Raw genomic sequence first — 24,096 nt, forward strand, 5'->3', positions numbered from 1 at the left:
AATTTTTTTAACGTTTATTTATTTTTAAAAGAGAGCAACAGAGAACGAACAGGGGAGGGGCAGAGAGAGAGAGAGGGAGACACAGAGTCCAAAGCAGGCTCTAGGCTCTGACCTTTCAGCACAGAGCTCCATGTGGGGCTCAAACCCACTATCCGTGAGATCACGACCTGAGCCGAAGTTGAATGCTTAACCGAGAGCCACCCACCCTTCATGCAGATGTTTATTATTTGTGTTGGGTTAAATAATAAGCTATTTGCTTTTGCATAAACTGCTTTAAGAACATTTAAAATTCAAAATGTCCAAATAAATACATTGCTGGAAGAACTGAAGTATCCACCTCTATTTAGTACTAGAAATAATTTAAGAAATTTGTTCAGTGAATTTGTAAAGTATAAATTTGACTTAACGTACTTATCAAAATTAGCTCTTTTCTTCTAATTGTGGGCCATAGATTTTTAAAAAGGAATGGTTCAAAATTTTCCTATTAAAATTTTCATCTCTTCCAGAATTTCTTAGTATTTCCTGTAAATAAAAATGTAAAGCTTTCATGTGTTAAATTGGTGCCTATCTATTCACAAATATTACTGTTTTTTAAACCAGGGTTATGCTGATGTTTAAAAACCAGCTCTCTAGGTCTAAAAAAAAGTCTTGATTTTCATAGCATTTGTAGAGGTCTACGTGTAAGCACTACAAGTCATGGCCAATTGCACACTACCCACATGAAGACACTGAATTCAGGAGCTGGGAAAAGATACCCATAGTCAGCTGTTATGAACTGGTACAAGTTGGCTGACCAAAACTATTGTTGGATTTGATTTAACTTTATTTTTAGGTGTCAGAGAATTTTTTCAGCTGAAGACTTAATTATTTATGGAAGCAGGCAAATTACAGTGATTGGGCATTAAAACAAAGGCACCTGATGTAACTTAAGTGCCAAAAAGTATACACATTTTGCTCTCATAGTTTACAATATACAGCTAAAACTTGGAGTTAAAAAATATCCTTGAGATTATCCTGGAAGTTGTTGAAAATAAGGAAAGCATGATTACTGTTATAGGGTTTGTTTTTATTACCCCCATATGGAAACCTGCTACTTTACAACCACTAACTTCACGTTTTAAATATAACTCTTCTCTAACGGGCACAAAATAGTTTTTTCCACATTTTGCCCATAACTTAACAAAAATCCAAAGGACTGTTGTGAAGAACTCTTGTCTAATCAAACCTTTTTGCATTTGTGGTTTACTACAGCATCTAATCTGATTCCAACTCAAACAACTATAACAGCTGGAATGGGCATGTTACCATTCTTTCCAAATCAGCACATTGCTGGACAAGCTGGGCCAGGGCACGGGAATACTCAGGAGAAACAGCCAGCCTCGGTGGGGAAGGCAGAAGGAAATTTCTCAGGGTCACAGGCTTATCTTCAGAGCTTTCCAAACCTTACTGCAGGAGGCTTGCTGACAGGACACCATAAGCAACAGCAGAGTCAGCCAAGAGGCTCGGAGATAAGTTCAGGGGTAAGAAAATTGTGTTTATGCATACATACACACACACAAACACACAAGTACACACATATACATGTGTATACTACATGTATGTAGATAATACGCAGGAATATATATGTCTATTCTTTTAAAATTTTTTAAATTCTAATTCTAGAGGATTCTAATTTGGGGCTTATTTTACAGGTAATGTAATTTATGAAGTATCATAAAGTATCTTCAGTATTTTTAAATTCCAAAGAAAGTTAATATACTTAAAGTATAGAAATGTGGATTACAAACTAGATGATTGATATCAATGACATGATGACTTTTTCATAGTGTGCATTTACTTCTCAAAATAGAAGAAAATATTGCACTCATAAAACTGTTATTATAAGCAAACACCCATCTTTTGATAAGTTATGCCAGCTGATGTTTGTGACTATGCTTAATTACTTACCAGTTTGTAAATAAAATAATTTCAATTTGAAGAAAATGAGTTTTTTAAGTCTGTAAAATAACTTAAATATGGATTCTTTATTCTTATAGATACTTTTCTAAAATTCAGTATTTCAATTAGAATTCAGAATTCTAATATTCACAAATGCTTGATATTTTAGAAATGAAATATAAACCAAGTTCAAAATTTGTAGTTTGGAAAAGCTTAAGAGTATCATTAATACTTATCTAATGATATGATGTTATTTATGAGGCTAATGAAATAATAACGCTTTTTAAAAAAAATTTTTTTAACGTTTATTTATTTTTGAGACAGAGACAGAGCATGAACTGGGGAGGGTCAGAGAGAGAGAGAGACACAGAATCTGAAACAGGCTCCAGGCTCTGAGCAGTCAGCACAGAGCCTGATGCAGGGCTTGAACTCACGGACCGCGAGATCATGACCTGAGCCGAAGTTGGACGCTTAACCGACTGAGCCACCCAGGCGCCCCAACGCTTTTCAAAATGTTAATTTTTTCTACTTTAAATTTATACTCTGTAACTAGGTATTAGTTTAATATATAAAGGCAAAACCAATTTTATTTTATCTGAAAAATGTCGAAGTCAGTTATTAAACTCTGGTCTGCTCAAAAGAATCTAATCTCAGTTTTAATTCTGGAAGTTTTACCCAATTATTATATTTGTTCTTAGACCAGTGACATTTGTAAATGTTAAACTTGGTAGGTAGAATAAAGTACATTTAATTTATATTCATACCCTGAAGTACCCTTTGGTTTGTAAGTAGTATAAAACTCAGGTTATAAGCAGCATGTGAGGGAAAAAAATTCATGTAGTTGGCTGTACTGAAATGTCAAAATAATTAGATTAATTTGGAGGTGGTTTTATTGTCAACTAGTCATAGCAGCAGATATGGATGGGATGCCCTACAATTGTTCATTGAGAAAGCTAAGGCAGGTCTTGTAGAATGAATTTTAAAAATTTATCTGCAGTATTAATTTGGGGGGTTTTTGAGGGAAATTAAACAATTGGAACTCATATATGAATATGCTATATCTTTTTGCACAGAAAGCGCCAGCTCTTTAGAAAAGCTTGATTTGAGGTGATTCACATAATGGGCAGAGTCTATCAGGAGGAAAACAGCCAAAGTGGTGCAGGGCCAGGAAAACAGGTTCTGTGAAAAAAATTGAGGGAAATGGAGACATGTAACCCTGAAAGAGAAGACAAGCTGGATATCTATTAAAAAAATATATTCTCAGACTAGTCACAGGGTATTTTGTGTTTCACCAGTAGGCAGAACTAGTCCAGTGACTATGAGCTACAGTAAAGCATTAGGTTTTATACAACAAAATACTGTATTAGGCTTAATACAACAAAGAGCAGTTGAAGCTTTCACACAAACAAAAAGCTTGATTCTTTCACTAAGATGTGACTGTCCTGTCACTGAAAACAATTAAGTAGACATGAAGTGAGCATTGGTACAGATTGCTGTAAAGTGATTCCTCTTTTGACAGTAGGGGTTTGGGCCAGCTAATTTCAAAGTGTATTTTCCAAGAATGAAGCAAGAAATTTGATTTTGTTAAACATAATTGGTTTCATTCAACTTTAGATTTTTAGACTTACGTTTTTAAGAAATTTTTTTGTTAAGGTATAATTGACATACAGCATTATATTAGTTTCTGATATACAATATAAGGATTTGATACATATCACACATATTACAAAATGACCACCCCAGTAAGTCTAGTTAATATTCATTACCATACATACATACATTATAATTTTTTGTGTATGATGGGAACTTTTAAGATTTGTTCTCTTAGCAACTTTCAAATATGCAACGTGGTTTTATTAACTATAGTCACCATCCTGTACATCACATCCCCATCACTTATTTATTTCATAACTGGAAGTTTGTACCTTTTGACTTTTTTCACCTGTTTTGCTCACCTCTGTCTCTGATAAGCACCCATCTGGTTTCTGTATCTATAAGCTTGTTTTTTCTTTTCTTTTTTTTTTTTTATTCTGCATGTAAGTAAGATCATACAGTATTCGTTTTTCTCTGTCTGACTTTTTTCATTTAGCATAATGCCCTCAAGGTCCATCCTCATTATCACAAATAGCAAGATTTCTTTCCTATTTAAGACTGAATACATACACACTTTTTTTTATTCACCCATCAAAGAGCAGTTCTGTTGTTTTCATATCTTGTCTGTTGGGGATAGTGCTTCAGTGAACATGGGAGTGCAGATGACACTTGAGACAGGGATTTCATGTCCTGTGAATATATACCCAGAAATGGGACTGCTGGATCATACGGTAATTGTTTATTTTTTTTAGGAACTTCTATACTGTTTCTCATTATGGTCGTATTGCTTTTCTCCCATTCAGTAGATTGTGTTTTCATTTGCTGTACAGAAGCTTTTTAGTTTGATGTAGTTCCACTTGTTTATTTTTACTTTTGTTGCCTTTGCTTTTGGTGTCATATCCAAAAAGTCCCTGCCAAGACTAATGTCAAGGAGTTTTTTTCCTATATTTTCTCCTAGGGGTTTTATGCCTTCTGATCCTATATTTAAGTCTTTAATCCAGTTTGAGTGAATTTTTGTGTGTGGTGTAAGATCAGGGTCCATTCTCATTCTTTAGCATGTGGATGTCCAATTTCCCCAGCACCATTTATTAAAGAGATGTCCTTTTTTCCATTGTGAATTCTTGGCTCCCTTGTCAAAGATTTACCACATATGTGTGGGTTTATTTCTGAGTTGTCTATCTTACTTGATAATGATGTACAGTGTTTTTAATGTATTGCTGAATTTGGGTTGCTAGTATTTTGTTGAGTTTTGCATCTGTGTTTATCAGGGATATTGGTCTGTAATTTTATTTTCTTGCAGTGTTCTTGCTTTGGTATGAAGGTAATGCTGGCCTCATTAAATAAATTAGGAAAGTATTCTCTCCTCTTGAACATTTTGGAAGAGTTTTAGAAGAAATGGCATTAATTTTTCATTAAATGTCTGGTACAGTTTACCAGTGAAGCCATCTAGACCTGTTATTTTCATTGTTGGGAGGTTTTTGACTACTCCTTACTTCATTATTGGTCTGATAAGATTTTCTATTTTTGTAATGATTTGGTCTTGATAGGGTATAGGTTTCCAGGAATTTATCCATTTCTTTGTAGGTTATCCAATTTGTTGGCAAATATTTCTTGGTAATAGTTTCTTACAATCCCTTGTATTTCTGTGGTATCAGTTTTAATGTCTCCTCTTTCATTTGTAACTATTGGAGTCCTCTCTTGTTCTCTTGGTTAGTCTAGTCAGGGTCTATCCGTTGTGTTTATCTCTTCAAGATGCCAACACTTAGTTTCATGGATCTTTCTAGTCTGTATTTCATTTATTTATGCTTTAATCATTACTGTGTTCTTCTTTATGCTAATTTTGGGCTTAGTTTTTTCTTTTTCTGGTTCCTTGATGTATAATGTTAGGTTGTTTGAGATCTTTTTTCTTCATGTACGCATTACTATAAACTTCTTTCTTGGAACTGCTTTTGCTGCATCCATAAGTTTTGGTATGTTATATTTCCATTTTCATTGGTGTCAAGATCCTTTTTGACTTCTCTTTTGATTTCTTCTTTGACCTATTGGTTGTTCAGGAATGTGTTGTTTAATGTATTCGTATATAAATTTTCCAGTTTCTCTCCTGTTTTTGATTTCTGTTTTCATACCACTGTGGTCAGAACAGTACTCAATATGATTTCAGTATTCTTAAGTTTGTTCAGACTTATTTTGTGACCCAACATGTGATCCTTCCATCCTTCCTTCCTTTCTCTCCCCCACTCCCTCCTTTTCTTTCTTTCCTTTCCTTCTCTTTTCTTCTTCCTTCCCTCCTTCCTTCCTTTTCCCTTTCTTTCTCTTTCTTTCTTTCTTTCTTTCTTTCTTTCTTTCTTTCTTTCTTTCTTTCTTTCTCTCTCTCTCTCTCTCTCTCTCTCTCTCTCTCTCTCTTTCTTTCTTTCTTTCTTTCTTTCTTTCTTTCTGTGTTTTTTTTTTTTTGCTTCTGCTTTTGGTGTCAGACCCAAAAATTCATGGGCATATTGAATATCATGAAGCCTTCCACCTAAGCTTTTAAGAATTCTATAATTTTAGTTCTTAATTTTGGTCTTTGATTTTTGAGTTTATTTTTGTATGTGGTGTAGGGTAAGGATCCACTTTATTCTTTTACATGTGATACCCAGATTTCCCAGCACTTTTGTTGAAAAAACTGTCCTGTCCCCATTGACTGTTGTCAAAAATCATTTAACTATATATGCAGGGACTTATTTCTGGGCTTTCTATTCTATTCCATATGTCTGTGTGTCTTTATGCCAATACTATAGTGTTATGATTACTGTTGCTTTGTAGTAAGTTTGAAATCACAAAGTATGAGCCCTCTATTCTTGTTCTTATTTTTCACCTTTTCAACATTGTTTTTACTATTTTGGGGGTCCCTTGAAATTCCATATGAATTTTAGGATAGATTTTTCTTCTTCTGCAAAGAAAAGTTAGAATTTTGATAGGGATTGTATTGAATCTGGAGGTCACTCTGGTTAATATTGACATTTTAACAACATTATGTCGTCTAACCCATGAACAAAGGATATCTTTCCATTTATTTATGTCTTTTATTTCAGCAATGTTTTTTGATATTTTAATATTTAACTCCGCATATTCAAAATACTATTACCAAATGTAATATATACTGAACTACTAAGATACTTTGCATTCTTTCTTTGGTACTAATTCTTTGCGATTTAGTATATATCTTACATTTCACAAACAGCTCAGTTTAAACTGTTCACATTTTGTATGCTGAGTATTCATGTGTAGATAGTGGCTACCATGTCAGACAGTGCAGTCTTAAGATGTTTTCATGGCTTAATCTCTCACTTTATTGAGATTTCTGCTCAAGTATCACTTTTAGCCATGTTGTGTAGTTTTTAGTAGACAGGTATTTTTCCTTCTTGGTTTGGTTAATCTTATATTTTATGCTTTTTGATTATGTTGTAAGTGGAATTGTTTTCTTAACTTTCTTTTTGGATTGTTCATTATCAGTGTATAGAAATGTAACTGATTTCTGCATGTTGATTTTATATCCTGCAACTTTGCTAAATTCATTTACTCCAACAGTTTGTGTCTGTGTGTGTGTGCTACTTAGGGTTTTCATGTCATCTGCAAGCAGAGACCATTTTACTTCTTCCACTCTAGTTTGGATGCCTTTTATTTCTTTTTCCTGCCTAATTGCTCTAGCTAGAACTTCTAGTATTATGTTGAACAGAAGTGGTGAAAGCAGACAACTTTGTCTTGTTCTTGATGTTAGAGGGAAATATTTTAGTGTTTCACCATTGAGTGTAATGTTTCATATATAACTTTTGTTGTATTAAGGTAGTTTCCCTCTATTCCTAATATGTTTAGCCTGTTGAATTTTAATCATGAAAGTGTGCTGAATTTTGTTAGATGCTTTTTCTGCATCATTTGAGGTGATCATGTGGGGTTTTTTCTCCATTCTGTTAATGTAGTGTATTACATTGAATGATTTTTGTATGTTGAATTGTCCTTGTGTTCTGTGAATAAATCCCAGTTGGTTATGGCATATAACCCTTTTAATAATCCACTGAATTTGACTTGCTTGTGTTTTGTTGGTGATTTTAGCACAGATAGTGATATTTGATATCGGTCTGTAGTTTCTTTTTTGTAGTGTCTGTCTGGCCTTGGTACTAGGGCGATGCTGGTCTCATAGAATAAGTTAAGAAGTATTTTCTCTTTGTCAGTTTTGTGGAAGAGTTTAAGAAGAATTGGTTTTAATTCCTCTTTAAATGTCTTATTGAATTATCCATTGAAGCCATTTGGTCCAGGGCTTTTCTTTGTCGGCAGACTCTGTACGTTTTAAAATTTTATGATTGATTCTCTTTCATAGCTAGAGAACCCCTGATAGGATAGAATCTGATTACCTTGGTCATGTAAGTACTTTAGAAACAAAATCTGAGAGTACTTTGCTGGCTACCTTTACTCAGTTACTGAATTCTAAGGCATTGTCTTTTCTGGTGCTATATGCTTTCTTTTGGCAAACATCTAATGGTTTTAGCTCCCACCTAGAATCTTAGGGTTCCACCTCAGACTTCTTTTGAGCTATTGTATCTGCTTGACTGTGAATTTCTTAAGGGTAGTATTCCTGTCTTACTCATTTTGGGGTTATCAATACCACAGTGCCTGAAGCATAGTGAACATTCAGTAAATATATGTGAATGGATGAATACATTTACATCTGTGATTTACATATCACAAGCCCTACTTTGGGGCTTATGAAGAGATGCAAGATAGATTTCTCAATCCAAATACAGTAATGTTGGCCAGATAAGGAACAAATAAAAGGAGCTCTGGCTCTCAAATATAGAAATAAGCACTTGAGATTATGCTTTCTTCATTCTGTTCGGAGAACAAAATAAAAATTAATTTGGAAATGAAAACTTAGCTGCTAGCTTTAACTTTATTATAGTAATCTGAATTGTTGTCTTTAAAAATTTTTACCAACAGGGAACGAAAAGCACAAAATTTTGTTGGAAGAAATTGAAATGATCTGAAGAATCAGCCCTTTCTGTTTAAAGAAATACTACAAATACTAGAAATAGTATTAAAGAAATATTAGAAATAAAGAAATACCCTTATACCTTGTTATATAAAATTATATTGATAGCATATCTTTTCAAGAAATGTTTCTAGGGTTATCATCTAAATGTGTATTTGGATCTTGTTAAGTCCACTGATTTTGTTTGGTATTATTCTTAGAACCAAAGAAAAATAAGCTTTCCTTTATCATTTGGCTGTAGCTGTACAATATAAAATAGAAATCTTAATAAGAAAATGTGGATAACAATATTTCTGGAAAAAAGGTATGGGATTTGTCTTTTCTTATGAAGATGAATTCTCTCCTAATTCAAATGAGAAGGATTTATATGAAGGCCTTTAATTTTCTTTCAGTTCTGAAGTTTTATGGTTCTAGAATAGTTAAAAAAAACACAAAAACTAATTGACAAAAATAGCAGGTGGAATGTGATAATTTTAATCAATATCCAGAAATATCCCATAACTTAATATGTTCAAATATTAGGTTCCACAGATTTTTATTACACTGGACTAGATTTATTGAAGAATTGGCATTACTCTTTATGTATCTTTATTCTCTTGTACCTCCTAGTAAGCACCTACTCTTTTGTTTTTGATAAATAGGCTGCTTCTAAGAATCAGACTTCACTATTGGGAGAACCACCAAAAGAAATACGGCTCAGTAAAAATCCATACTTGAACTTGGCAAGTGTGTTGCCCAGTGTGTGCTTATCATGTAAGTGAGAGCTCAGTATTAATATTTTGGAGTTGTATTGAATATTTTCTATAATCAGTTTTACTTTAATTTTTAATTTAATGAAAGCAAATAATACTTATTGACTAATTAAAGCTTAAGTTATGACCAGCCTTTAAATTGAAAGAGTAACTAAAATTAAGACACTTAAAATGCATTCTGATTATTTAAGGAAAATATCTTTTGTAATATTTTATTAAGAATATAATTAATTTATTGAATTATTGAATCATTATAGAAAATAATTGAGCAAAGGAATTATTGACAATACTATAATGCTTTGCAATACATATAGAACCGTATTTTTAAAAAAGAGCCTATGTAAGTAATCTACTATCCAGAATATTTGCAAACTACCCCAAAATATCTGAGCTAATGATAGTTGGCAGAGGTTGAACTCTTGTTTACTTTCTTGAAAGGTCTTCTCAGGTCTTCAGTTAGAATAAGTTATAATTTTAAAGGAAAATCACAAATGTGGTATATGCTCTGGGTACTGGGATATTCACTACAATGTTGGCTGTCAATTGGTATAACTGAAAAGTACCTTAATGTTCTTCAGTAGTGGAGTGGTTAAATAAAAATTAGTTCATCATAAAATAGAATACAGTATAATTTTTTTGGTAGTTGAGGGAGAGGTACATGTACTAATATGAAATTATCTCTAAAGCAAATTAAGTGAAAAAAGCCAATGTAGGAACAAAGAGATTCCATTCATGTTTGTTTAAAGCTGTATATTCTTATGTGTGCATATTTAATGTATAAATGCATACAGTAAATTTTGGAAAATAAATTCTAAACTGTTACCTCTGGGAAAAAGAATAGGACTGAATGAAGGAGATTAAAGGTTTTAATATACATTCTTTGTATTTTATAAAGTATCCTCTTAAATGTAGACATTGATTTGTAATTTTTTTAAAGAGCCAGAAAAAAATTTAATATGCTTCTCCCATGTCATATTTTTACCTCGTCTAAAAATGGATGGTTACAACTATTGCATTAACAAGAACAGTTAGTTTACATTTGGTTTGCCTTCTTTAAAAACATTTTTTTAACTTATTTATATTTTAGAGAGAGAGAAAGTGAGAGGGAGAGACAGAGTATGAGCAGGGGTGGGGGAGGGTCAGAGTGAGAGGGAGAGACACAGAACTCCAAGCAGGCTCCAGGCTCCAGGCGCCATGCTGTCAGCACAGAGCCCTACACGAGGCCCAAACTCACGAAACGTGAGATCATGACCTGAGTGGGGTTCAAACTCAAGAACCGTGAGATCATGACCTGAGCCGAAGTCTGGCACTTAACCGACTCAGCCACCCAGGCGCCCCTTGTTTGCCTTCTTTTAGAGAATAGATATAGATCTAAAAAATGTTTCCATCAAAATTATTTATCTATAGGGCAAACTTCCACTTTCAGTTGCTTGAAATGAACAAGACAACATCATATACTACATATTTTTCCCCTGGGCATAATAAATATAGACATATACTGGCTAATGAAAATTTGTGTTCTTTTTGGGAATACAAGTTTTGTATTTTGCTTATAACTTACAATAAAACAACTTTTAGCTGAAAATATGATTGATTTTGCCTTTAGCCCCTGCAAGTAAAACCACTCTACAGAAGACTGGAATTGCAAGCAACATTCTGGATGCAATCTCTCAGGGAAATGAATCACAACACACATTGGAAAAGTGCATTTCTTATTCTCAACCTTTTGGTGATTATGCACAGGTAAATGATTCTCAGGTATTGATATCTAGAAAAATTGGTTCAACTATATATTGAGCTCATATTCCTATAATTGTGATTGTGACTCCTATAATTGAAATTGTGATTCCTGTAATATCATAGGAAATATCATAGGAAAGTAAAATTGCATTCATCTATACAATATTCCTTGTTCATTTGGAGTTTTAGGCCGTATTCAAGAAATTAACTAGCATTTTACTAGATATTTCCCTCAGTGTTTACTCAGTGTTTGTTGACTAGTGGCCAACAAACTATAGACCAAATCCAGCCCACTACCTGTTTTTTTTTTATTAATTTTTTTTAATGTCTATTTATTTTTGAGACAGAGAGAGACAGAGCATGACAGGGTCAGAGAGAGAGGGAGACACAGAATCCAAAGCAGGCTCCGGGCTCTGAGCTCCGTCTCAAACCCACGGACTGTGATATCATGACCCGAGCCCAACCGACTGAGCCACCCAGGTGCCACCCCCCCCCCCCCCCACTACCTGTTTTGTAAATGAAGTTGTATTGGAATACCACCACATTCATTCATTTACATATTGTCTGTGGTTGTGTTGTGCCACAATGGTAGAGTTAAACAAAGACTATAGGACCCACACGATTAAATATTTACTCTCTGGCTCTTTACAGAAAAACTCTGCTGACTTCTGGTTTTTATCAATGTACATCTGACTAAGGAACCCAAGGAAATGCCTCTGTTCTTCACCCCTGCTTACTGATACAGAAACATGATCATTATTGCAGGCATTATTCTGACATTTAAACCAATCAATCAATAACATAAAAAGTATTATATTCAAAAGGTATATTGTGCTATTATTTAAATAAGTCAATTTTACTTTGGCCTTTTCTCCTTCAGGTTATTTTCAGTGGCTTAAGCAGAGAGTGTATATGTTAGCAGTATAGGATTATATAATCATGAGAGTCTTATAATTAACCATTCTGATTCTTTCTAATTTCTCAGCCTATCAGCTTCTCAGCTCTGTCCTGTGTGAGCAATGCTTCCACTTTGATTTCCTTGGAGCAACTGTGTTTGTTTCATCTGTCTCTAAAACCTTAGGAAAGAAACACTGTGTGAATTCACTTGGAACAACTGATGCCTCATTATGCTTTAATGATAGGATATTAGAAACACAAGTGTAATAGTTTCTGTAAAAATGGTGCAGTTGAATATTCAAATACTGTATAATAAAGTCTCTTACCTACCCGTGGAAAAGATGGAGAAAACAGATTGAAAGATGATATAAGTAGGTGGCAACAGACCTATATCTAAGGAATAGTAATCATGAATTAATACAGATACAACTTGGAAAGCGTTCTCTTATATGTTTCTTAAGATTCCATTTTTGTTCCTTTATTAATATTTTCAGTAGTAATTGAGATAGGGACATTAATTGTATGTTAATTATACTTACAGGTGATAAAAGCCAAGGAAATTATCAGAGATGTGTGAAATCATTTATAAATAGTTTATAGTTCTGTAAATTAAAAACAGCCTAAATTTCCAACAATTTATAAGACTACGTAAACAAATCATGTCATATTTATCCCAGATATACAATGCAAGTATTAAAAATCATGTAAAAACACCATGTAAGTTCATGGTAAATGTTTCATCATCTCTTGTTAATTTTTAAAATTTATATAGTCCTATACAATTTTATCTTCTTTACAAGGAACAAAATTCACTTTATAAACAGGAGGAAGCACAATAAACTTTTAAAAATTTAAACATGTATGATTTAATTTCTATGTAACTTTTTTTTATCACTTAATCTTATCATGATACATGTACTCTTTAATCCCTTCCCCCATTTCCCCTACCACCTCCTCTCTGTAACCATCATTTTGAGTCTGTTTCTTGGTTTGTCTCTATTTTCCCTTTGCTTGTTTGTTTTGTTTCTTAAATTCCAAATATGAGTGAGATCATATGGTATTTGTCTTTCTTTGATTTCTGTTGCTCAGCATAATACTCTCTAGCTCCACCTATGTTGTTGCAAATGGCAAGATTTTTTTTTCTTTTTTTTTTTTTTTTATGGCTGAGTAACATTGCATTACAAATATATACCACATCTTTGTCCATTCATCAGCGGACACTTGGGCTGCTTCCATATATTGGCTATTGTAAGTAATTCTGCAATAAACATAGGGGTGCAGGTATCCTTTTGAATTAATGTTTTTGTATTTTTTGGATAAATGCCCAACGCTACTATTCCTGGATCATACAGTAGTTCTATTTTAAAAAAAAATTTTTTTTTAACCTTTATTTATTATTGAGAGATAGAGCATGAGCAGAGCAGGGGCGGAGAGAAAAGGAGACACAGAATCTGAAGCAGGCTCTAAGCTCCGAGCTGTCAGCGCAGAGCCCGATGCGGGGCTCAAACTCACAAACTGCAAGATCATGAACTGAGCCGAAGTCGGATGCTTAACCAACTGAGCCACCCAGGCGCCCCATAGTAGTTCTATTTTTAATATTTTGAAGAATTTTGATCCTGTCTTCCAAAGTGACTGCACCAGTTTGCATTCTCATCAACAGTGCAAGAAGGTTCCTTTTTCTCCCAATCCTTGCCAACACTTGTTTTTAAAATTTTTTATTTTAGCCATTCTGACAGGTATGAGGTAATATCTCATTATAGTTTTGATTTGCATTTCCCTGATGATGAGTGATGTTGAGCATCTTTTCATGTGTCTTTTGGCCATCTATGTGTCTTCTTTGGAGAAATATCTATTTGTGTCTTCTGCCCATTTTTTAAATGGATTGTTCATTTTTTTGGGTGTTGAGTTGTATATTTTGGATACTAACCCTTTATCAGATATGTCATTTGCCAAGTATCTTCTCCCATTCAGTAGATTGCCTTTTATTCTCATTGATGGTTCCTTTTGCTGTGCAGAAGCTTTTTATTTTGATGTAGTCCCAGTAGTTTATTTTTGCTTTTATTTCCCTTGCCTCAGGAGACCTCTAGAAAAGTGATGCTATGGCCAGTGTCCGAGAGATTGCTGCCTATGCTCTCTTCAAGGATTTTTATGGTTTCAGTCCTCACATTTAGGTCTTTAATCCATTTTTGGTTTATTTTTGTGTATGGTGAAAGAAAGTGGTTCACTTTTATTCTTCTGCATGTTGCTCTCCAGTTACTCCAGCACCACTGGTTGAAGAGACAGTCTTTTTCACATTGGATATTGATTCTTCCTTTGTTGAAGATTAATTGACCATGTGATTGTGGATTTATTTCTGGGCTTTCTGTTCTATTCCACTGATCTATGTATCTGTTTTTATGCCAGTAGTATTCTGTTTTAATTACTACCACTTTGTAATATAACTTGAAATCTGGAATTGTGACACCTCCAGTTTTATTTTTTCTTTTTCAAGATTGCTTTGGCTACTTGAGATCCTTTGTGGTTCCATTCAAATTTTAGGATTGTTTTTTCTAGTTCTGTAAAAAATGCTGTTGGTACTTTAATAGGGATTGCATTAAATCTGTAGATTGCTTTGGGTAGCGTAGACATTTTAATAATGTTGGTTTTTCCAATTCATGAGCATCAATGTCTTGTCATTTCTTTGCATCATCTTGAATTTCTTTCATCAATGTTTTGTAGTTTTCAGAGTATAGGTCTTTTATCCCTTTGGTTAAGTTTATTCCTACATATTTAATGTATTTGGTAAAATTATAAATGGGATTGTATTTTTATTTTTTTTATGCTTTATTTTGAGAGCGACAGCACAAATGGGCAAGGGGCAGAGAGAAGGAGAAAGAATCCCAGTCAGGCTCCACATTGTCAGCACAGAGCCCCTCATGAGGCTCCATCTCATGAACCCTGAGAACATGACCTGAGCTGAAATCAAGAGTCGGATGCTCAACCAACTGAGCCACACAGGCGCCTCAAGATTGTATTTTTATTATTAGTGTATAGGAATGCAACAGACTTTTGTACATTGATTCTAGATCTTGTGGCTTTACTGAATTCATTTATCACTTCTAGTGGTTTTTTTGGTGGAGTCTTTAGGGTTTTCTATGGATGGTATTGTGTCATCTACAAATACTGAATTTTATTTCTTCTTTACCAATTTAGATGTCTTTTATTTCTTTAGGTTGTCTAAATGCTGTGCCTAGGACTTGCAGTACTGTGTTGAATAAAAGTGGTGAGAGTGGACATCCTTGTCTTGTTCCTGACCTTAAGGGAAAAGCTCTCAGTTTTTCCCCACAGAGTATAATGTTCACTGTGAGTTTTTCAAATAAGGCCTTTATTATGTTGATATATGTTTCCTCTAGACGTACTTTGCAGAGAGGTTTTATCATGAGTGAACATCATACTTTGTCAAATGCTTTTTCTGCACCTTTTGAAATGATCACACAATTTTTATCCTTTCTCTTACTGATGTGATGTATCATGTTGATTGTTTTGTGAATATTGAACCATTCTTGTGTCCTGGGGGAAAAAATTCCACTTGATTGTAGAGTATTGAGGATTTTTGCATCTATATTCATGAGAGATCTTGGCCTGTACTTCTCTTTGTGTGTGGTGGTGACAGGGGTGTGTGTCTGTATCTGGTTTTGGTATCAGGGTGATACTGGCCTCATAGAATTTTGAAATTTTCCTTCCTCTTCTATTTTTTTTGGAACAGTTTGAGAAGAGTGGGTATTAACTCTTTTTTAAATGTTTGGTAGAATTTGCCTGTGAAACCATCTTGTCCTGGAGTTTTGGTTTGGGGAAATTTTTTTGATTTCTGATTCAGTTTCATTGCTGGTGATTGGTCAGTTCAAGTTTTCTGTTTTTCCTCCGCCCTAGTTTTGATAGGTTATTTGTTTCTAGGAATTTATCTGTTTCTTCTAAGTTGTCCAGTTTGTTGGCATATAGGTTGTTTAAGTTTAAACCCATTCTTTACTCCTCTCCCCCAATATTTTAGGTATATGATGTCATATTTTACATCATTTTACTTTATGCGTCCATTGACTGATTTTTACAGAAATATTTTTATTTTTACTGCTTTTGTGTTTACTTTTCATACTCTCACTCATGGTCTTCCTTTCCACTCAAAGAGTCCTCTTTAATATTTCTTGCAGGACTGGTTTAGGGGTCATGAACTCCTTTAGTTTTTGTTGTCTGAGAAACTCTTTACGCTCCTTCTATTCAGAATGATAACCTTGCTGGATAGAGTGTTCTTGGTTGCATGTTTTTTTCTTTCAGCACTTTCAGTATATCATGCCATTCCCTTCTGGCCTGCAAAGTTTCTACTGAAAAATCCTGATAACCTTATGGGGTTTCTCTCGTGTATAATTGTCTTCTCTTGCTGCTTTTAAAACTTTTTCTTTTTTGCTACTTTTTGCCATTTTAATTACTATGTGTCTTGGTATGGACCTCCTTGAGTTGAGTTTTAGAGGGGTCTCTCTGTGCCTCCTGATCTGGATGTCTACTTACTTTCCCAGATTATTTCCTTAAATAATTTTTTTGCCCTCTTATTTCTTTCTTCTTCTGAGATCCCTATAATATGAATGTTATTATGCTTGATGAAATCAGTTCCCTAAGACTATTCTCAATTTGCATAATTTCTTTCCTTTGCTCAGTTTGGTTACTTTCCATTTCTCTGTCTTCCAAGTTATTAATTTGTTCCTCTGTTTCATCAAGCTCATTCCATCAAGTGTGTTTTTAAGTAAATTTTATTGTGTTCTTGATCTCTGATTTTTTTTTTTTTTTTTTTTTAATCTCTGTGTTGTGTCTCACTGATGTCGTCTACACTTTTCTCCAGTTCAGGGAGTGTCTTTATGGTAGGCATATTACTTCTCTCCTTTCACTTTTGTCTCTTGCTGTGGCTTCGCCCGTCTTTTGGAATGTGTTTCTGTCTCCTCATTTTCTCTGACTTCCTTTGTCTGTTTCTGTGTGTTAGGAAAGTCAGCTACTTTTCATGCTCTTAATGATAATAGCTTTATGAAGAATAGATCCTCTAGTATCCCACAGGGCAGTATCCCCTGTCACCCAGGGCCTGGCACTTCAGTGTCTCCTGTGTGTGTTGCATGTACCGTTCTGTTGAGTCTTGGCCTGATTTTCCTTCAGTCCAGTTGTCTGCAGAGGCTCTCTAGCAAGGTGTGCAACAGTCTGCTTGCTAAATGAGACCTGCCCCTGTTACTGCCAGAACTGAGGTCTCACAAAAGGTACAGGAGATGTGATCTGGTCTTCTCGGAGACGGGTTCACAGTGCCAAGCCTAGGGCATGTATGACTGGGAAGGGCAGATCTGCTGAAGACTGGGGCTGGGGGCTCGGAGTAAGCAAGTTAGGTAAGGAGAGTTGGTGCCATGCGGGTTCCCACAGATGGCCGTTGTTTATGCTGTGCGGTAGGGAGGGCAGTGGTGCCTGGCAGCTCCATTGTTCCTGGAGGAGTCTCCCTGTGATCCCTGTGTCTCCAGGCCATGTTCTGAGATGAGCAAATCCCATTCCTTCCTATCTACCCCCGCGTTTTCAAACTGCTGGTCTACCCTGTATCTGCACAAGCTGTTTATTGTGCTGTTTCTTTAAGGTTGGGGGCTCTGCTTCCTACTGCCATTCAGGCTCTCCCAGAGCTCAGCCTGCTGTTTTTTAAAATTCCAGCCTTTAAGTCCTGCTGGTTTTAAGAACTCACAAAATTTGGCCCCTCTCACGTTCAAAAGCAAATATTGTGGAGATTTGTCCTCCCCATTCATGAGCTCCCCAGTGTGAAAATCTGTTTTCCACTCTTTTCTGTACCACTGGCTCCCTCCCCACCATGGACACCATGGTCTGTTTCACTCTCAGACCATGTCATCACCCTTCCTGCCTTCTTCATTATAGCCTCTTGCCTGCCTTTAGTTGTGGAGTTTGTTCTGCTGGTCTTTGGGTCATTTTCTAGGTTACTTACACTGAGAGGAGTGTTAGGTACTTGTATCCATAGAACAAGGCAATTGTAGGGTTGACCTACTCCACCTTCTGCCCAGCTGACATATATGATTTAATTTTTTCAAGTTAATTTTTTTCCTTACCTTTGCATTCATTTCACTTTTGAAATTTGTTCTTTTTTTTTTCAATAGCAGTTTTGCTTATTAGATTACTGTGGTTCATTGTATACTTCTCATAGCCTCAGAAAGACACTTCTCTATTCACTCGTGGAGAAATTCTGTGATAAAGATGCCTTTTACATCACCAGTCTTCCTCCTGCCTCCATACTTGCTTATGCAGAGACACCGTGGATGTGGGAATCTTCCCTGGATTAAGATTCATCGTCCCTTTCAACAGTCTCTGTTTCTGCCTTGTGTTTGTTCATCAAGTGAGTTTTGTTCTCAGTCTTGTGTTTTCATCTTTGTGAACTCGATTAGATGTTACTTATGGAATGAAGTAACTAGAAAAAAAAGTGGTCGTGTTTTAGGAATTCCTTTTATTTCCATTGCTGGAATGTAGGGAGAGGTCTAAGGAAAAGAAACCAACATTTTTTTTGTTTTGTTTTTAACACTCGCTGTATGCTTTGTGATGTGAGCATTTAACCTTTTCCGACAACACTGTGAGACTGCCTCCCTAATACAAGTGGAAAAGAAGTTAATCTTTGTAAGTTCATGCAGTTAGCAGACAATTTCTGTGATAACAGAGTCCACGTTATTTTCATTATACCATGAACAAGTTTCTTCGGGCATGGAAGTAGGGTCTCATAAAAACGTTTTTTGTTTGTTTGTTTCTTTTGTGTTAGCTGCTATGCATAAGAATTAGGAGAGATGGATGGGTCGAGGTCCAGATGGATATAATAATCCTTAACTCGTATTCCAATATTGGTGAAGTTGCCTGTATCACATTATTTCTCCTGCAGATAACCATTATTAAAACTGGACTAAATATGAAAGAAAAACAACTATCCAAAGGCTTGGGACATGATCAAAAGCAAGCAGAACCCGAAGGGGAATTAGTCCTTGAAAGATAGAAACAGCACTGGATGAGATCTGTCTTTGTGTGGCTGTTTGCCTAACACCACCTGTGGTCCATGCATTTACTGGCTGGTGGGGTCCGAGCACCGAGTTCAGAACCATTAGCAAGGCTGAAAAGTAAGCATGAGGTCGCTGAAAAAGGGGTTGCTTAGGAAGGAGCCTCAAAATCTCTGTGTAAACTCAGGTGAAATAACACTTAATTGACCCTCTGAAATATGTTTGTAAGGGAGATTCCAGGTCCTGGTGGAAAACAATAGCTAGAAGATAAGAACTGAGAACAGATTCGATTCCTCCCCTGCACAGAAGAGACAGAGTTTTGGAGTTTGAGTTCAGCAAAGTTATCTCCTTCTTATAAAAAAAAAAATCAGTAATCACCAGAGGAAGATTACACATGTATAGTCATTATGATGTACCATGTATAATGTTCAGTAAATAAACATTACTAGATAACTGAAGAAACAAGAAATGTGACCCACAATTAAGAAGAAAAGTAATTCGGGGCACCTGGGTGGCTCAGTCAGTTGTGTGTCTGACTTTGGCTCAGGTCACGATCTCACATTTCATGAGTTATAGCCCCGCGTCGGGCTCTGTGCTGATACCTCAGGGCCTGTAGCCTGCCTGGGATTCTATGTCTTCCCCTCTCTCTGTCCCTCCCCTACTCCGGCTCTGTCTGTCCCTCTCTCTCAAAAATAAACATTAAAAAATGTTTTTAAAAAGAAGAAAACTAATAGAAACTGACCCCAAGATGACCCAGATGTTGGTCTTAGTAGATAAGGTCTTATTTAAAGCAGCGATTATATGTTCAAGAACTTAAGGAAAATAAAGTCATAGTGAATAGGTGGGGATTTTCAGCAAGAAATATACACTAAAAAAGAAGTATAGCAACTCTACAATCGAAAAGTATAGTATCTGGAAACAAAAATACAGTGGATGGGCTTAGCAAAATATTGGAGAAAAGAGGAAAAAAGTTATGATTAACATAAAGACAAAAAAATAATCTGAAAAACAGAAATGAGAATGAAAATCAGTGAACAGATCCTCAAGACCGGAGGGACAATATCAAGTAGTCTAAAATAAGTGTAATTGGTGTTCCAGAAGAAGACAGGTCACGCCACATGAAATATTTGAAAAAGTGTTAGTAAAAATATTCTAAATTGGGTGTAAAAACCCTACAGACCTAACAGGCTCAGACATCTCCCCTGCAAAGCAGGATAAATAAAAAGAACAACTTACCTAGACACATTAGTTAATATGATGAAAACCAAAGTTATAAAGAGAGCATCTTGAAAGCAACTAGATAAAAACAACGCACATTATTCCTAAGGCACAGTTTCTCAGCCTTGGTATTGTTGACATTCTGGGCTGGGTAGAGGGTGGGGAGACTATCCTGTGCATTGGAAGATATTTAGCAGTATCTTTCTTCTACCCCTTAGATTGCTCCTTATTGAGAACGACCGTGTTAAAACAACTGTAATATGTGGGTAAATAAAATACTATATATTTTCTCTATTTAAAAGCAAAACTATAACATTGTGGTGTGGGGTTTGTAATGTGCATAGATACAACATATTTGGTAATTGTACAAAGGACAGTATAGTATGGGGTGAATGAAAGTATAGTTGTGGGATTATTGCATTTTATATGAAGTAGAACAGTAACACTGAGTAGACTGTGATAAGTTATGGAATGCATTATAACCCATAGAGCAACCATTAAAAAAAAATACAAAACAGTACACATAAAGTGTCAATAATTTAATGGAATTCTAAGAACATTTGATTAAGCCAAAAAATATCAGGAAAGGGGGGAAAAAACCCAGGATGAATAGAAAACAAATAGCTAGGCGGGAAACCTAAACTGAATGATAAGAATAGTTAAAATAGAGTACAAGCTCCAATTAAAGAGGTTTCCAGAGCAAACTTTGACTATATACTTTCACCGCTTCTATTCAACATTTTGCTGGAAGTTTCAATCACTGCAGCAATGTTTTTTAAAAGGAATGTGAGGGGTGCCTGGGTGGCGCAGTCGGTTAAGCGTCCGACTTCAGCCAGGTCACGATCTCGCGGTCCGTGAGTTCGAGCCCCGCGTCAGGCTCTGTCTGGGCTGATGGCTCGGAGCCTGGAGCCTGTTTCCGATTCTGTGTCTCCCTCTCTCTCTGCCCCTCCCCCGTTCATGCTCTGTCTCTCTCTGTCCCAAAAATAAATAAACGTTGAAAAAAAAAAATTTAAAAGGAATGTGAAATGGGAAGGAAAAGTAAAAATGTCTCTCTTTGCATATGATGACTTTGCATGAAAAACCCTTAAGAATCTGAAAAGCAACTGATAAAACTAACAAACTTTGCAAAGTCACATGATAGAAGGGCAGAATGCAAAAATTAGTTGTATTTCTGTGTACAAGCAGCAAACAATTGGAAAATAAAGGGTTTTTTTTTTAAATTTCCATTTATAACAGCATCAGACATGGAATACATAGCAATAAATTAACAAGATTTGTAAGAACAATGAAAACTACAAGACACTGCTGAGAGAAATTAAACGAGATGCCTGTGAATGGAAAGTTATATCATGTCAGTGAATTGGAAGACTTAATATTGGTAATATATCAGTTCTCCCCAGACTATCTATAGATTCAGTGTTACCCCAACTAGTTTTTCAGCAGCCTTTTTCTTAAATAGAAATTGACAAGCCAATTTTTAAAGTTTGTATTAAAATGCAAAGGAGCTGAAATACCCAAACAGTCTTACGAAAGAACAAATTTGGAGGACTTCCTCTATATGACTTCAAGATTTACTATAAAGTCCTATCGAGCATTGGGGTTTTGGCATAATGACCGGCAAATAGATCACTAGAACAGAATATGCCCATGGTTAAATGGCAAACTGATTTTTGAAAGAGATGCCAAAACAATTCAATAGGTGAAGAATAGAAATGTTAGAACAACTGATTATCCATATTTGAAATCGTGAACCCTGACCCTTGCCTCAAACCGTACTCTAAAATTAATCTGCAGTGTATTATAGGCCTAAATGGAATATCCAGGCCAAATGGATATCAACAAAAAAAGGGCACAATAAAAAGCTCTAAGTGTTCTCTCCTGAAAAAAAAAATCAATAAAACTGGAAATAATTATTAGGAAAGGACCAAACAGAAGTTCTAGATTCAAGTACAATAACTGAAATGAAAAATGTACCATGCATAGCAGATTTGAACAGGCAAAAAACCCAACATGTTAGGAAGATAAGTCAATTGAGAGTACCCAGCTTAAACGATAGAAAGACAATGAAGAAAAATGAACCATAAAAAGGGTTGGCAATGATGTGGAGAAATTGGTACTCTCGGACATTGCCGGGAGGGAGTATAAAATGGCGCAGCTGTTTTAGAAAAATTTAGCAGTTCTTCAAAATGTTAAACACGCTTACCATATGACCTAGGAATCACATACCCAAGAGAATTGAAAATACAATGTCCACATATAAAATTGGACATTAACATTTTTTTATTTAATGCTTAATTTTGAGAGACAGAGTGCAAGCAGGGGAGGGGCAGAGAGAGAGGGAGACACAGAATCTGAAGCAGGCTCCAGGCTCTGAGCTGTCAGCACAGAACCTGACATGGGGGCTCCAACTCCAGAGAACTGCCAGATCATGACCTGAGCTGAAGTCGGATGCTTAACCGACTGAGCCATCCAGGTGTCCTGGACATTAATTTTCATAGCAGCATTATTCATCATAACCAAAATGGAAATGACGCACATGTCCATCAGTTGATGAGTGAATAAACAAAATGTGGCATATCCATACAATGAAATATTATGTAGCTATAAAAGAGATGGAATACCGATCCTTGTCACTATACGGCTGAACCTTGAAATCATTATGCTGAGCCAGATACGAAAGGTCACATATTACATGATTCTGTTTATATGAAATACCCAGAATAGGCAAACTCTTAGAGAAAGTAAACAGTTACTAGGGGTCAGGGAAATAGGAGTTGTGGAGTAACTGTTTTCAGGTACAGGGTGTCCTTTTGGAGTGATGAAAATGGTCTGGAATTAGATTGTGGTCATGGCTACACAGCCTTGTGAACATCAACAAATGTACTCAAATTAAAAAAAAAAAAAGCCTAACTGTACTAAACAGAGGGTGGCATTTTCACACAGTGTTTTAGAGATCCTGAAAGTAATGATAAGAAAACAAGTTAATTACACATCTAGTTCTAATTAGAAAACAATTTAAAATGGGCTATACATCCTATTTCTCTAGTCGATTATAATATTTGAGTACTGCTATTGAGCTGAAGTTATTTTCTCAAAAAGTGTACTTCTTAAATATTCTTTTTAAACGTTTTTAAATAAAATTTTTAAAGTTTTTATTTATTTATTTTGAGGGAGGGAGGGAGGGGGAGAGAGAGAGAGAGAGAGAATGAATGTGAGCCCGGGAGGGGCAGAGAGAGAGAGGGAGGTAGAGAGAATCCCAAGCAGGCTCTGCCCTGCCATTGCAGAGCCTGATGCAGGGCTTCAACAACCCTTGAACCATGAGATCATGACCTGAGCTGAAATCAAGAGTCAGATGCTTAACTGGCTACACCACCCAGGCTGCCCTTAAAAATTCTTTTATTGAAAAATTTTAAATAAAAAATAGATGTAGTTATTTAAAAATCTATGATAACACTGGCAATGATAGTATCATGATAGTCAGCTATATAATCCTGTTAATTTGAATGGATGGATGGATTTTGAAATGTCAGGTTCTGAGGGAGGTACATCTATGTCAGATGGTTGGGAGAAGCCTACCTTAAGGGAAAAGGCTTTGAGCCAATTTATTAAGTTTTTATTAAATGCCTATACCTAACATCTAAAATCTGTCAAAAACAAGACATTCCTTCCTCCCCACTTTTAAAGTAGGTAAAATAGATCAAAATTTCACTTAAGTATCTTTTCAGTTTGACTTAGTAATTAGTTTTAATTATGTAAAGAATAATATAAGAATTATTTCTGCTGTGTCATAGGACTGTTAAAATTGTGATTTGGGATTTTCACGGGACACTTGCCGTCTGGTATGTCGCAGGTTAAGACAACACGATTTACCTGCCTGTTATACTCTTGTGTTGCCCTTGGT

General features: G+C 35.4%; 1 protein-coding gene across 2 annotated transcripts in view; it reads left to right on the forward strand.

Annotated features, from left to right (window-relative positions):
- RAVER2 (ribonucleoprotein, PTB binding 2) overlaps nucleotides 1–24,096 on the forward strand; it is a 92,140-nt gene that overhangs the window by 51,780 nt on the left and 16,264 nt on the right. For both annotated transcript variants that reach the window (XM_023258780.2, XM_023258781.2), the window contains exons 9-11: nucleotides 1,252–1,520; nucleotides 9,193–9,304; nucleotides 10,910–11,046. In XM_023258780.2, the coding sequence (XP_023114548.2) occupies nucleotides 1,252–1,520; nucleotides 9,193–9,304; nucleotides 10,910–11,046 (518 nt within the window). The remainder of the gene's footprint in view (nucleotides 1–1,251; nucleotides 1,521–9,192; nucleotides 9,305–10,909; nucleotides 11,047–24,096) is intronic.

Source organism: Felis catus, chromosome C1, assembly GCF_018350175.1.
Source record: "Felis catus isolate Fca126 chromosome C1, F.catus_Fca126_mat1.0, whole genome shotgun sequence".
Lineage (NCBI taxonomy): Eukaryota > Metazoa > Chordata > Mammalia > Carnivora > Felidae > Felis > Felis catus.